The 16,630-nt window shown below is 35.4% G+C and overlaps 1 protein-coding gene across 3 annotated transcripts; it reads left to right on the top strand.

Moving 5' to 3' along the window:
• The first annotated feature begins 362 nt into the window (after positions 1–362).
• On the top strand, positions 363–15,502 carry LOC306848558 (proteolipid protein 2-like). Of its 3 annotated transcripts, XR_013782253.1 has the most exons (6): positions 633–891; positions 9,423–9,578; positions 9,677–9,775; positions 9,909–10,005; positions 13,932–14,101; positions 14,999–15,502. XR_013782253.1 is itself a non-coding variant. In XM_079383189.1 (5 exons), the coding sequence occupies exons 1-5, from the start codon at positions 796–798 to the stop codon at positions 13,943–13,945; spliced, it is 462 nt and encodes a 153-aa protein (XP_079239315.1). In that variant the 5' UTR covers positions 363–795; the 3' UTR covers positions 13,946–15,502. The 3 variants fall into 3 exon arrangements, 2 of the variants coding, with proteins under 2 accessions (XP_079239315.1, XP_079239316.1); XM_079383189.1 differs by having other exon boundaries at positions 363–891; positions 13,932–15,502; XM_079383190.1 differs by having other exon boundaries at positions 392–891; positions 13,717–15,502.
• The last annotated feature ends 1,128 nt before the right edge of the window (positions 15,503–16,630 follow it).

Below are 16,630 nucleotides of genomic sequence, written 5' to 3'. Positions count from 1 at the left end.
ATCCCTAATAATGATCAGTACTGTAATAGAAAAAACACATGACTATTTACGATGATGCAAATTTATTGTTAATAATAATAATAATGCTGATTTTAATTATTTAAAAAAAAACAGTTTGACTGGTTTTTAAGGTCATTTTTATTTCAAAACAGTAAGGCTACACACACACATACAACTCAAAAGCTTAAAAGAAAGTAAAACAATAATGACAAATTTCATGGAAGTAATATTACAAAGAAAAGCTTTGTTTGTTTTAATTATTATTTACAAGTATTTTTAAGGTAGAGTATCATAAAGATTATCTCTAAAGAAGTTTTACAGTGTTAGTTTTCCACTGCAACTGTGGTTTCCGTTTTGAAAACGTGTTATGAATGTCTTTCAAAGACAGCTCAGACCTGGTAGTTTGCTCTGCTGATTGAAAATTTCCACCGCTTGCAGCTGATTATGATTAATATATTAGATGATTATTCGGGCTGCGTTTCGAAACCAAGCGCGCTGCCTACTTGGCATTTGCAGGCATTTCAGTTGCTACGAAGAAACGCTTTTTAAGTCTTGTCTAGTGATTTACCCTCAAGACACTGCAGTACAAGGAAACTACAGCCGTAGCCAACGCCCGCGCGCACTCACGCTTTCCGGTCCGCAACTGCTGCTACAGTGCGACGCACTCGGGAAGTTCGCGAAGAAGTTGGAAGCTGCGTCAGATATAAGCTAGGTGTCTTGTGACAGAATCGTGTTTGCTGACACGGACGCTAGGCTTCATTATAAAGCGTTATTTCACAGGGAAACACCTGCAGAATGGCAGAAACTGAGGGAAGTCCGTTTGGAGGCTGTTTGGAGAAACTGAAGAACTATGTGCGAACTCGGAAAGGAACCATCCTGGCCGCTGAAATAGTAAGTTATTAACACGAATGCGACTTTAACTTTACATTTCATTTCTTAAAATGTTTGGAGATATAACGTCAGTTCTTAATTTTGCTTCATCTCCTAAAAAACTAAATATTGGTGTGGACTAAAATGAACCGTAGTCATGGAGACGCTCCACTCGCTGAATAAAAATAATACCCTCGAGTGAAACAAGTTCATTCATACCACAACATATCTGGTTAACATTTAGTCTAATCGTGTGTGAAATGTCAAAAGGTGTCTGTCAGAGTCCATAAACCACATACTTTTCCCTTTAAGAGCTGAAAAAAGATTTAAAGAAAGTGTCAGAATTGTAATACAGTTGCATTCAAGCAAATAACAACTTAGCTTGACAATAAAAAGAGTAGTTAAGAATACAGTTATAAAACTGCATCAGTACATATTCAGTTATGTCTTGTTTTAAGTGTATGGCTAGTTACAGTAGTGGGCGAAAAGAGTATTAATAGTGCTGTTGAATGAAATAGCTCCCATCGCAGAGGCATCTGAAGCTTCACACTGACACACTAGTGTGTGCTTTTGAGAGGAGGTGGCATGGCATGCAGACCATGTGTGTGGGGTCAGAGGTCATGAGCCATCACCCCCGTCTGCTGGATCCATAGACACCAGGCGGCTCTTCTCTCTTATCTGGCTCTCGGTTGTGGGTGATATATCTTTAAGATATTGAAACCTGGAAAAATGTTTAAGGACTAGTCTGTAACATAACAGGCCTTTGAATACCAAATATCTAAAGCTAATATGAATGTCTGTCCGTCTGTCTGTCCGTCCGTCTGTCTGTCTGTCTGCTTGTCTATCATATCATGAGATGACATTCATTCTTTTTGGAGCTTGTCAGACCTTAGTCACTATTTGCATGCAAGGAACAATGAACTATTTTAATCTGTGGTGAGCTACCCCTGTAAACTAAGCATAACTGTTCTGTAATAGCACTCAGTATTGTAGAAACCCATATTAAGCAATAGCAAATGAATAAAATGTCTATGTTCTTGTTAACTGATAAATGATTTATTAACTGATAATACATTTATTATGCCTCAATGAAGCTTGTACTGTGTACTGAAGAGTACTGTTACTATGAGGAGTAATAGCATGTTATATAACTAATTGCTGGTTAAGGTTTTGGACAAGAGTTCAGTTTTGTCGTTCAGACACACCCACATCCAAACATGTTGAGTCACGGGCAACTAAAACGATACGCCTAGTGGCTAACAGTAAGTAGCCATGCTGGGACTTCTACTGAGACTTACAGTAGATGAGTGATACACTGCTCTATTATGCTTTGTCGATTTGGACAAACCCAAATATAAACGCATGCAAAAATGTTTGCTCTAGTTTCAAGCAGTGGGCGCACTGGGCGCCTTGCCATTGCTAAGTGCATCTTGACTCTTTGCCAAATGATCAGTGTGGGTGTTGAATATTTCTTGTAATTTATACCAAGTAGGCTAGTAGGCTGCATATTTACCATGTTTTGTGCATATGCTGTATTGTTAAAGTGTTACAGTGAATGTTTCTTGTGTATTAGGTATTCTTTATTTCTGGTGTTTCCTTATTTATCCGTTCACCCTCGTGACCCAGTGCAGCCCGGAGCCCTCAGTAAGTGGGTGTTCTTAAAGGGGCAGCGCTGCATCCTTGAATAGAGCTTCATTGTGCGCTGGCTGGAGTTCAGTCTGCCTGTGAGGCTCATAGAGGCAGTTTGTGCCAGTCCCTACAACTCATAAAGCTCCGATACATATGTGCATGTAGGAGGGGTGCCTGATGACATCATGCGCTCCTCCCTGCCCACAGGCCAGGGCATAATTACTCTGGGGTAGGTCAGGGATGTAGATTTAATGATTGTTAAATTACTGTTTATGGCTCTGGAAAAACGTTTCAGCATAAGATTACATTTTCTTAGCTTTACAATTATTTAAATGAGGCAATATAATGAGGTTTATAAAGCTCAATTTTCTGAGAATGAGCCCTACATGTATTTTAAATAAAATTTTATATATTATATTCATTCATGGTTACACTTTAGCTTGGGGACTAATTCTAACTATTAGCTAACTATTAACTATGATTTTTGCCTCAATACACTCCTAATTCTCTGCTTATTAATAGTTAGTAAGGTAGTTGTTAAGTTTAGGGTTTGTGCCTTGTCCAAAAACCCACACTTGCAGTCTTTGCACTTGACAACTTGTATGACATATGTCCTGTGTTTGGCCCAAGTGTTCAAGTGAGGATGAAGACCACAAGTGTGTGTTGAACTTTTCATTACCAGATGGGACACACTTAGTGTTGTAAAAATGCAAGAGTTTACACAGCTTTATTCCATGGTCTGTATGAATACTCGATTCTGATTGGCTGGCAGGTGTTGATTAAATTCGTTTAACTGCACAGGTAGTTCCAAGTCAGATTAATCACCGTTCCATATTAATGCGCTGCTTTAATTGATGCACACTAACCAACACACATCACTGGCTCGCACACACACACACGGAGAGAGCGAGAGAAAGAGAAATAAAAGTGTTACATTATTTATTTATTTATGAAAACTGCTTTTACAAGTTTGAATACAGTCATATAGCTGTGTGAAGAACTGTGAATGCAGTGTTACACGTTTGTCAAAGCTAGTAAGTTGTAGCCAAACAGCAGTCGTTCTGCTGGCAGCAGTGTATCTATGTGCCCTCATGCTGGCTTCATTTCAAAGCCATGGAGAGATAAGACTCCACGTGTTTTAGAATGCCTTTCTCAGCCCTTTCTGGTATTTTAGCTTATCTGAAAATAAACTGTTTCTGCTAAAAAATGGTTTGTTTACGTTTTAAGTGGAGTTTTGGGTAGTATAAGGCCAGCATTTGACTTGTTAACCTCAGGCTATTTGCAGTTTTGACTGGCTATGATGCGATCAATGCAGTACTAGTTGTGTTGTCTCTTTTATATATGAAATACGGGTCTATCAGTCAGCTGATCAGTGTTGGTCAGTATAGATGACGTTTCTGTTACAAACACTCTGCAATATCACTTCCAGGTTAATTTTGCATCTCAGAAAATAACTGCCTTTTTGTTGCTTTTTTGGTCAAATTGAGGTGAAAATGATCTCTGTTTGTGTTAAAACACCTATTTTCCAAAAGATTGCTGTAATATTTATGTTTCCAGTCAGTGGATTTGTGTTTGAGTAAGACATGGCACAAACCCTCAGAAGTGACACAGTGCAAATATAACATGTAATACAAATAATAAGCCCAAATATCCATCAGTATGTAACAAGACACAGCTTCAGCATCACTGCAGTGAGGACTTGTGAGTGGATAATGCAAAAAATTAAAATAATAATACTAACAAATAAATCAATAAATAAACACACTATTCAAAAGTTGGTAAGTAATATTTAATGTTTTTGAAAGTAGATTCTTATGCTCAACAAGGCAGCATTTATTTGATCAAAGCTTTTTCAGGGTTCTTTGATTAAACCGAAAGTTTGGAGAACAGCATTTCTTTTAAATAAAAATATTTAACATTTTAAATGTCTTTACTGTCCTTTTTGATCAATTAAATGATCCCAGATTTTTGAATGGTAGTGAGTGTATTTCTTCTCTATAATCATCTTATTGTGGCACATGGCATGGCACAACATGGCACTAGCAACACCAGGGTCATGGGTTTTCCAGGGAAAGCAAGAATTGATAAACCTTGAATTTACCTTGAATGCAATGCAGGTTGCTTTGGATAAAAGCATTTGCCAAATGCATAAATGTAAACCAGAACTGTTTGTATACATATAGAATTTTTAAAGGGTTACTCCACTCCAAAATGAAAATGTTGTCATTAATCACTTCCCCCCATGTCGTTTCAAACCCATAAAATCTTTGTTCGTCTTCGGAACACAATTTAAGATATTTTGGATGAAACTGGGAGATTTGTGACTGTCCCATTGACTACCAAGTAAATAACACTTTTAAGGTCCAGAAAAGTATTGATCAGTAACAGATCATTCGGGCTGTTTATAATGCAGATGAACCTGAAATTGTGGTTGCCTGTTGTGTGACAACACTGTAATTTAATCCATTTTTTTTTTTTTTTTTTTGCTTTTTATATAATTAGCATTTGTTTAGCTGATAAATAGGTCGGAAGGGAAGAATTGAAAAATAAGAAAAAGGAAAATGGTTTCAGATTCATTGCATTTTGATGAAATAATGAGAAGAAAACATTTTTTTTATCCCTTTAGAATAGCATGCACCAATGAATCATTCACAATAACACCAGGAATGTGTGTAGAGAAAGTAAACAGTGAACTTGGATTCAATCTTGACTAAAGTCACTATCAAACAAAGTAGGGACAGATCTCTTCTTCTGTATTGTGGTGTAAATCCAAGTGAAAAGGTTTGGTGAAGGAAAAAAAAAATATGATGGGGACTATGCATCGATTGTGGATTTGAGGTAGGCAGATCGGCTGAATCACCAGAGAAAAGTCTGTCACTTTATTGGAGGGTAGAGTTAGGACATTTCAGTTAAAAAATTATGTGGTCACCAACAGTGAATCATTCACAGTAAGATCAGTAACATGCATTTAGAAACTAATACTTCATTTGTTTATGATACTGCTAGCATAACTTTGTTGTTTCCCCAAGTGACAGAAAACAGGAAACTTGCCTCAAACACATTGAGAATCTTCCTGTCTTTATCTTCACACTTGCAGTGTTTTATCAGCTGTTACTGTGGCAGCAGATCATCACAAACACAAGGCACAGGTGTTTCACAGTGGCATGTGGATAAATCATTAACACCTCCGCAAACCATGGCACCATAAATAGCACTTCAAAAGGAACCATGCAAGAGCACGTGTATTGTCCTTCCAACAAACTTTAAAGAAACAGAAGTGTTTGCCAAGGCAAGCAGCGAAATCTGAAATCCAGTTACTTTTTTTTCCATTTAAATTCATTTAATGTTTGATTAGGCGGATTAGGTGGATTTAAAAATGTATGCATGTTAAACTCTGTAATCTTATTTCAATCTGCATACTTGTCATTCTTTAAAAACACACCAAGTGTCATAGATGATGGGGCTGATTTGATTAGACATTCATAATAGTCATATTTTATTTGTTATTTGGATCCCCATTAGCCACTACCAAGGTGGTAGTTCTTCCTGGGGTCCAACAAGGAAAAAACAAAATTACATTAATCCATAACAACAAAAACCAATACAATAAAACACAACCCCAAATTCATACATAACATCAAGATCAATAATCCACTTAGTACTGTACCATTAAATATTTCTTCAACGATTTTTTAAACCTCATTTTACTTATTAAAAAAACATATAATGTTCGATGGCAATTAATTCCATATTTTCATTCCTCTATACATTACAGTCCGTTGCTTTGCATTAGTTTTTGAAACAGGAAGCAAAAAATATCCTTTTGATGCATGCCTGGTGTTAAAATTATGACTAGTACTACTATACAAAAGTTGACAGTACAATACACTTGGAACTCTTGATACTGAAATATTTCTTATAAAACAAAGCAGAGAAACAATTACCCTATCCTTCACCAGTAGCCAACCTAGAGTATTGTGCATTTTCATAATATTAACCCTTCTATTACAGTTCAAAATTAGTTGTGCAGCTCTATTCTGGACTAACTGTAATTTTTCTAAGTCTTTACTTGATGCACTCGACCATACCACTGGACAGTAATCTAAATAAGTAAGATCCATTGCTTGCACAATTTGAGAGATGCAATACATTTGTAAAAATTTTGCACATCTCTTAATAACTGATAGACCTCTTCCCATAACTATTACCATATTTTCTATCTGTTTTGACCACTTCAGCCTACTATCAAGAATAACTCCCAAGAAGTCTAATTTCCTTTACCTGTTCAATAGGTACACTCTTTACAGACAAATTTAATTGTGGTTTAAAATTGTTTAAAATTTGATCCAAACACAATTCTTTTGTTTTTTGTCAAATTTAAGACCATCTTATTATTCAGTTCCCACTTTACCACTAATTGTAACTCCTCATCTAAATCAGCAGATAATATTTCAATTGATGTTGCTGGTAGATATAATGTTGTATCATCTGCATACATAACTGCCCTTGCACGCTTTAAAATCAAAGGAAGATCATTGGTAAAAATAGAAAATATCAATGGTCCTAGACCACTTCCTTGAGGCACACCACATTGCAACTCTTTTTCACTTCCGAATAACTTCCATTATAAAATACACATTGCCTCCTATTAGTCAGATAACTTTTAAACCAATGCACCGTTTGAGAAGTAAATTTATAACATTTCAATTTTTCAAGCAATAATTTATGATCCAGTACATCAAATATACTCCCAAACGTATTCTAATAATAGTTCTCTGTTTATAACCATATAAGGAGCTTCAGCCTCTTCTACAGCCGTGTATTGTGCTGTGCTAACATCCACACTGTGTTCCTCTCTTTAGTCTTCAACAGATGTTTTAGTAATCAAAGTTGAAAAAAGCTTCAGAAATCTTCATAGGATGTGAGATTCGGAGCTGCGCTGTTAACTGACACCTAGAGCAGATGGCACGTTCAGATGAATTGTGGGTAGTGAACAGGAGAAAGCTTTGGTGATTTGGCAGCAAACATGAGTGACGTACCGGAGAGGGAGAATTTACATACTAAAAAGCCAAAGACATTTTGGAAAATAATAAAACCTGACAGTTTATAGTCATACGAGATACAGCTGAAAGTTACGGACTGTTTTGAGAGAATTAATACTACTCGAGTCATATTGACAGAAAATCAAAACAGTATATTTTATAAAATATGAAATTACTTTTGAATGCCTGTTTTATTAAAACATGTTAGAAAGTACACGTAAGAAACCACATTTAAATGTCATTGCATTAGACACTAGATACAAGATACAGATTGTTTAATATAATGTGAGTATATGAATTGCAAAGTACAACTAGTGGAGGCATATGGACAGAAAACCAAAACAGTATATTTTATCAAATAAAAACTTACTTTTGAATGACTGTCAGTGAAGCAGGGCTATGATAGATTTGAATTTTAAAGTTTTTATTTTAATTTATATTAGTTTTTAGTTTTCATTCTATCATTGTTAGTTGAGTTATTTCAGAGTTTTCTAGTTTCAGTCTATTGTATTTTTAGTTTTAGTAGTGTAGGGGCTGCCAAAGTTAATTGGTTTTATTAAAGTTTAACAGTGTTAAACACAGGACAGTCTATTGTTATTGCTGTCTAGCGGGATTTTTTGTGTTTAATGTTGGCCATTTGTGATGGTTTTAGGATATATATATATATATATATATATATATATATATATATATATATTTTATTATTATTTTTTTAAGGGAGTCTCTTCTGCTCATCAAGGCTCATTTATTTGATCAAAAATACAGAAGAAAACAGTAATATTGCGAAATATTTTAATATACTTTAAAATATAATTTATTTCTGTGATGCAGCACTGAATTTTCAGCATCATTACTCCAGTCTTCAGTGTCACATGATCCTTCAGAAATTATTCTAATATGCTGATTTATTATGAGTGTTGAAACTGCTGCTTCATTTAGCTTTTTGGAACCTGTGATACTTTTTTCTTTGAATACAAAGTTAAAAAGAACAGCATTTATTCAAAATAGAAATCTTTATATGCAAGTATAATCTTTAAATATAAGTCTTTACTATGACATTTATTCATTTAGCACATCCGTTCTGAATAAAAGTATTAGTTTTTTTTTTTTTTTTTTTTTTTTTACTGACCCCAAACTTTTGAATAGCATATTGTATTGTATATTTGTAACACAAATTGTTTTTTTTTTTTTAAATAAATGCTGTTCTTTTTAACTTTTTATTAATCAAAAAATTCAAAAAAAAAAAAAATCACAGGTCCCCCCAAAAATATGAAGCAGCACAACGGTTTCCAAAATTGATTATAAATCAGCATAATTAGAATGATTTCTGAAGGATCATGTGACACTGAAGACTGGAGTAATGATGCTGACAATTCAGCGCTGCATCACAGAAATACATTATATTTTAAAGTATATTAAAATAGAAAACTGTTATTCTAAATTGCAGTAATATTTCACAAAATAACCCCCCCCCCCCTGTATTTTTGATCAAATAGATACAGGCTTGATGAGCAGAGGAAACTTCTTTAAAATACATATGTAAGATGTAATTTAGTTTGTTTTTCACAGTTATGTTTCTTTCAGTTAATGGAAAATTTTGCCTTTTTGTTAGCATGAAATTAAATTGCAGAAATTTCTATCTATTTTGTACATGCATGTTATAGATGAAATAATGAACAGTGCATCCATGTATGTTTCAGCTTGTTTTTTCCTTTTAATTTTTAAAATGATCTCCTGCTAAAAATGACAAACTTCTCTCTGGTGACGTATGCCAGACTTCTCCAATAAATCAGCTTAAACTCATTCCTCCACAATCGACAGAAGATACGAATACAGAAAAAGATCTGGTTATTGAACTGCATGTCTGTCTGTTTTCTGTAGATCCTCAGTTTCATCATCCTTATCTGTTACGCCGCATCTATGTATGGCGGGTATTCAGCGGTCGCCATCTGCGAGATGGTCTTTGCCATCATCTTCTTTGTTGTCTTCATGATGGAGCTGGACAAACAGTTTCTGGTGGTGAACTGGCTCTGGAGCGTGAGTATGAATTCACTCACACTTGCATCATGGTCCAGCCTATAGCATTGCGGTGGTGAGTTTTACACGCTGCTTACATTTTCTGTTTGTCTCTTCAGGATCTCATCCGTGCTGTAATCGGTGCAGCACTTTATCTCATAACCTCTCTGATCTGTGTGATCGGCGGGGCTGGAGACGGGGCTCGTATCGCTGGTGGGGTGAGACATCCAACTTCAGCATCAACACATGCCATTTTTATTTCTTTAAGATCAAATCTGATCTGCTTTATATCCTCCTCTGATTATCACTCAACTAGCATGTGTTTATAATAATGCTCATCTTCTCTCCCAGGTGTTTGGTCTGCTGGCTGGGATCTTGTTTGCTTATGATTCCTACACTATTTTCATGGACATCAAGAGCGGTAGACAGCATACAGCTGCTCCCACAGGTGCATGAGCACTCATTCATTTATTAAAACATGTTAGAAAGTTCACTGGCCTTAAAAGGTATTTGGACACTTAAATGTCATTGCATTAGACATCAAATATCGAAATAAGTGCCCGCAGATTTTTTGTGGATTTACTGTGCCAGTTCTCCTCAAAGGAATAGTTCATACAAAAATGAACATTTGCTGAAAATGTACTCACCCTCAGGCTATTCAAGATGCAGATGAGTTTCTTTTTCTTTTCTTTTTTTAAATCACCAACGGATGCTCTGCCGTGAATGGGTGCCGTCAGAATGGGAGTCCAAACAGCTGATAAAAACATCTCAATAATCCACAAGCAATCCAGTCCACACCACTCTAGTCCATCAGTTAACGTGTTGTGAAGCCAAAAGCTGTTTATAAGAAATAAATACATCATTAAAGCATTTTAACTTTAAACCATTGCTTGTGACCAAAATTTTAGTTCATAATCCATAACGCTTCCTCCATTTAAAAAAAAAAAAAAAAAGTCCATTCCTTGTTGTCCTTTCATATCAAAATCAACCAGCAGGTTTCTTTTAAACTGTTTTTGGACTGTTTTCAATTGTAAACAGTGCTTTATCTGTGCATATTTCTCTCCTGATTCAGATGAAATTACTCTTTCACTGGAAAAAACGCAATATTGTAGATAGAGGAGTGTAGCCAGAAGCAGTGATCTGAAGTTAAAAATGTCTTATTGATGGATTTGTTTCTTAAATAATTTAAACTTTTGGCTTCACAAGACATTACTCGATGCACTGAGGTGTTGTGGATTACTTGTGTATTATTGTGATATTTTTATCAGCTGTTTGGACTCTCATTCTGACGGCACCCATTCACTGCAGAGCATTCATTGGTGAACAAGTGATTTAATGCTACATTTCTCCGAATCTATTCCCATGTAGAAACAAACTCATCTACATTGAATGAAGTTAAGATGAGCATATTTACAGGAAATTTTCAATTTTGGGTGAACTATTCCTTTAAGAGTAGCCACAGGTGTCAGACATCACTGGTCCAGATGATCCAATGAAGTCTGAAATCAACAAAGTGTCAGAATACTTTTCTCATGTTCAGTATGTCTAATATTGAGTATTTCAATACCTCATCAAAACATTTCTTGTTGTGAAATCTTTCAATAAAATATAAGTAAAATATTTTATCTAATGCAGTGACATTTCATATATTTATGTATCCTAATTCATCCACGTTCATCTTAAAATATCCCCTCTCTTTTAGGATGGTTAATTGGGGTTCAAAATATTTTTTAGGTCTCCGTAATTTTTCATGAAATATCATGTTCCTTCAGTACACACTGTACATACAGTGGCCCTATAAGAATTAGTTTGCAAGTTTTTATTTATAGGTAGATGCACATCTAATTAATAGTTTACTTCCTAGATTTATTGCTTTTTATTATTTTGTGAAAGGGGTCAAATGATGCGATTTTCAAGTTTTCCTTTCTCATTGGAGTGTTACAAGCTGATTGTGCATAGATAAGATCCCTGAAGTTGCAGAGACTAAAGTCTCTAAACCATAGAGATATTCTTTATCAAAGTTAAGACTCTGCCACGCCCCCCTAAAACGGCTCATTTAAACACGCCCCCACGTGTCTACATCATGATGTGGAAATATTTGCATAATGCCGCCCAAATGTTCACGCAAAGAAAGAAGGTGTGGTTTCAGTAACTGCAGAAGGTGTTGATGAAGTCATGTCAGGGAGCACTGTGTGGTTCTAGGCGAAAGCAAAAACACTTTATTTAGCCTTCCCAAAGTAGATGCATTTAGGAATAATTAAGATTATTTACAACAGAACAGCAACGCATTTTATGGACGACTGTTTCGTGAACCTAGGAGAGGAGGTAATTCTGACTTTGCTATGACAATCTGGTGCTTCTGAATCAACGACTGTATGTATGTTTTGTTATTAGTTTAAGTATTTGCTATTGACCGTTCAAATAAGGAGTTTTGCGCGTTGTGCGTGTGTGAAAGAGGGAGACATGGTCACACAACTGCGGCTTCATCACATACAACACATACGAGCATCATCACTGTGTCTGTCACGCAACTCTGTTCCCCTCTCGGGCTTGAACTGATGGTAAAACTAAGGACATTATTAACGGTCTTTACATTTATTTTGAAAGCTAAACTCGCGATTATGAAAGGGGCGTTACATTTCCAACTCGTGCTTGTGGTGTTTGGCCAATCACAATGCACTGTGCCAGTTGACCAATCAGAGCAGACTGCGCTTGTCGGAAGGAGGGACTTTGTAGAAAACTAAACGTTTGAGAGAGGCAGGGCATAGGACCTACAATAATGTACAGTATTTGAAAAATAATGTGTTTTTTGAACAAATCATGTCAACATATTCTGTTACAAATATAACTATATAAATGCATCATTCATTCATCATTCATTCTTTAAAAAAGCATCATATGACCCCTTTAAATTGCATTGAAATCCAAGATATTTTTCATTTGAGTTGGAAAATTGCTGCTGCTCACCAGCATGTTCAAAAAAATCTTGTATGTTTAAATTTCACAATTTTGATATACACTATATTGCCAAGTATTGGGTCACTCCCTTCTAATGAACAGGTTTGACTACTTTAGTAATTTCCATGAGTAGAAATCTTAATGTTAAAGCATATAATGATATTCTAGGGAATTGTGTGCTTCTAATTTTATTGCAACAGTTTGGACAGAACCCTTTTCTATTCTCACCTGACAATGCCTCTGTGTATAAGACACGGTTCAAAAAGACATGATTGATTGAGTCAGTGTGGAAGAACTGGACTGGTCTGCAGAAAGCCAAGTCCTGATCCCAGCTGAACTCCTCTGGTGTGACTTTAAATGCAGACCTTGAGCCAAAAACTCATCACCAAACACCAATGACTTGTACATACACTATATGGACAAAAGTGTTGGGACACCCCCTTCTTTAGAACAGAAAAAGGCACAACAAAACTGTGGCAACAAAGATGGAAACAGTTCATGTATTTAAAATTTGTATTTCAATCTCTGTTGCAACAGTTTTGAACGTGTCTAAAATGACAGGACCCTTATGTACAAGTCATTGGTGTTGCTTTAACATTAAACATGTACTCATGGAAATTACTAAAGTAGTCAAACCTGTTCATTAGAAGGGGGTGACCCAATACTTTTGGCAATATTGTGTATTTAAATATGAAAAAAGAATCTTATCTTACAGTAACATTCTGGGTTCAGAACAAGTTAATACTTTAGTACTTCAATTTGCACAAACCATGTGTTCAGTAAAGCACTTACACTTACGTTAGTTTTTTAGTTTGTTTTGCAAACTGAGGGATGTGGTAACTGTCAACACGTCAACAGATGCTGTCAGTTTGTTCTTTTAACACACTGTGAATTTAATTTTTTTTTTGCAATGTCACATTCAGAGGTGGTGTAGTATCTCCTCTTTAATGCCTTTTCATAAAGAAGAATTGAGTTCAGTGAAATGAAGATATATTTTTAATGAAACCTGAGAGATTTCTGTCCCTCCACTGAAAAACCATTACACCAAAGCCACGAGACATAAAATGAGCAGATTTCATTTAGGCCTTTACTCGCACATAAAAATGGACAATCCTGCAACATTTATGCCAGTTGTTTGACGGCAGAGACAGGGGTTTGATATGAACTTGGGGTGACATGTGTTGTAACTCTCTTTGAACAGGTCGCTGAAGGCCGTCTGCGGGATGTTTACGACTGGCATTTGAGCCAAACAGTTATTCTGCCAGAGTGGCAACACTGGCATCCCAGCAAAAACTATGCCGCTTCACATGTCCGCTCTTAATGCTGTGCAACTATAACAACTTAACCTGACTAACTGTCCCTCGGTTATTTATTTTGCGTCTCCCTTTTTTGTTTTCTCTCTTTGTTTTTTAACAGATGACACCGTTTGAAACTACTTTCCTCACTACAACATTAACAGCAACCAAAACCAGGAGAACAAGTCTAAAAATGGGAAAAGGAGTGAATTCCTGAGTTATCGCAAAGTTACCATGAGAGATGAAGACCAGAGGAATGAAAAAGGGACGAAACATTACACAACAAAAGAGGTTAATGTACAAAAGGGATTGAAAATGAAGGAACCGAAAGCTGGCGGCATCCAAAGATTCATTCCGTCATCTTCGTCAGGCGGCTTTTATTACCACAAATGTTTTTGTTGGCTCGGTCGGTAGCAAAAGCACTATCACAACATTTAGTAACATCAGATAAATCTGTCTTCTCATTCTTTACTAGAGAAAGACAAGTTTGACCAAGTCATTATTAGTCAATTGTGTTGGAAAACTTGATTTAATTCAGTCTGGTGCTGGTTTTTATGAAGAAACATTAAGGTTGCTTAAGTTTTTTTATGGTGTAAAATTTCACATTTGTAACTAAATTCTAATAACTATTGATTGTTCTTGTGTTTTGTGCTTAAACTAAGGTTTTTTTAAACTAAGGATTTGAGTCTGATATATTCAACTCAGGTGCAGTCAAGAAAAAGTCTGTTTTCAGTCAATTTAAAGGGATTTTCTCTCTTTAAACTGGAAAGGAATTAATCTCAGCCATAATATCTTGGCACACATCTGTACTATTAAAAAGTTCAGATGTCCACGTGTTGGTAAATGTTCATTTTCTCTCATCTTTTCTTACTTATTGCCATTAAACCGGTTACCTCAAGGGTTGCTCATTATCTTGATGCCATAAATATTTTGTTTTATTCTAATAATAAACTGATCAAATATATTAAACATATCTTCATTTACAGCCTCTGTTCTGTTCAACCCTCGTGAGTAATGTAGAGTATGAAATACTAAAACAGCACTCGCAGTTTATCAACATTTGCTCGTTCAAGATGTCTCAAGGAAATATTGTGAATAAATATCTGTTTACTCAATTGTATTGCCTTGAAAGAGATAATTCAGTGATAGATAGATAGTTCCTCCAGTTATTCGTCTTCTCTCTTACAGAAGCAGCACCATCTCAGCACTGCTTCTGGAACAGGGAACTGTCGTTTTATTGGCAAACATCAGAAGCTTGTCCAAGGTAGAGATTCAGAAATCTGCAGTTTTAGGAGGACACAATAATTTGGCCTGTTTTGCTTAGACAAGTGGTTTTTTTTCTTTTTCTTTTTCTTCTGCTGCTTGGAAACCATTTTGTAAATTATATATTACAATTAGTTGAAGGCAGTTTGTCTGTTTTTCCTCTCATGTCTGTATTGTTTTTGCGACCCCAGTGATTTCCTGAAAGCATTTATTTGCGAGATGGTCAGAAATGGCATCACTTGGGTAAAAATGATTAACTCAGGATGCTCTGCTCTTTTAAAACAGACACTTTTAAAGAAACACTTTCTGGCATGTTTTTTGTTTGTTAGTTTTAGAAGTACAGCACAAGATGTAATTCTGTAGGATTTATGTCTCTAATTGGTGTTGCTGGTATTTTGATAACATTTAATAAAAGGCTGTTATAACGTGTCCAACTTTTATATATGTGTGTGTGTGTGTGTGTGTGTGCCACCTGCTGGAATGTTTTATACAAATGTATTTGTTTTTATACAGATTTCCTTAATATCAAAAATATTTGCAGAATTACTTTTTTTTTTTTTTTTAAATCAAACAAATAAAGGCCTTTCTATAATTTCACTGTTCAATGATAGCTGGAGATGAGTCCAGGTGACGTGTTTGTCACTAGATGGCAGCATCTACATTCATTCACATTTTTTAACGTTAAGAAGACTTTGCTTTTATGAAAATGCATTTATGTATTAGCAGTTTTGGAATGAAATGGAATGAATTAACGAAAGTAAATAAATACGCAGCATTACCTTAAATATGTTTTTTTAAAATATACCCTACAGTACCGTTCAGAAATCAATCAATTCATTAATTAATGTTTTGGTTAAGACATTGGTTTTTTAATTGAATTTCTAAAGGATCATACATCAGTTTTCTTAGTAGACTGTAATGGCTGATGGAAACTTGGCTCTGACATTGCAGGTAGGTCTAACAAATTATTAAACATTAAATAATAATGTAATGTTTATAATTAAAATGTAAAATAATGAAAATGTACACAATTTACATGCTATTTTTACTTGTGAAGCAGCAATTTAAAACAACAACAAAAAGGTCTTAGTGTTTGCAAACGTTTAAGTGATAGATAGACAGATGGACGGACGGATAGATAGATGGATGGATGGATAGATAGATGGATGGATGGATGGATAGATAGATGGATGGATGGATGGATAGATAGATGGATGGATGGATAGATGTATAGATGGATGGATAGATGGACGGACGGATAGATGGATGGATAGATGTATAGACGGATGGATGGATGGATGGATAGATAGATATATATAGACGGACGGATGGATGGATAGATAGATATATATAGACGGACGGATGGATGGATAGATAGATATATATAGACGGACGGACGGATGGATGGATAGATAGAGTCAGATGATGGATGGATGGATGGATGGATAGATAGATAGAGATAGATAGATAGATAGACAGACAGACAGACAGACAGACAGACAGATAGATAGATAGATAGATAGATAGATAGTCAGATGATAGACAGACAGATAGATA

This window comes from Barbus barbus (genome assembly GCF_936440315.1).
Source record: "Barbus barbus genome assembly, chromosome: 28".
Taxonomy (NCBI): domain Eukaryota; kingdom Metazoa; phylum Chordata; class Actinopteri; order Cypriniformes; family Cyprinidae; genus Barbus; species Barbus barbus.
This window is presented reverse-complemented; position numbering and strand designations above follow the sequence as displayed.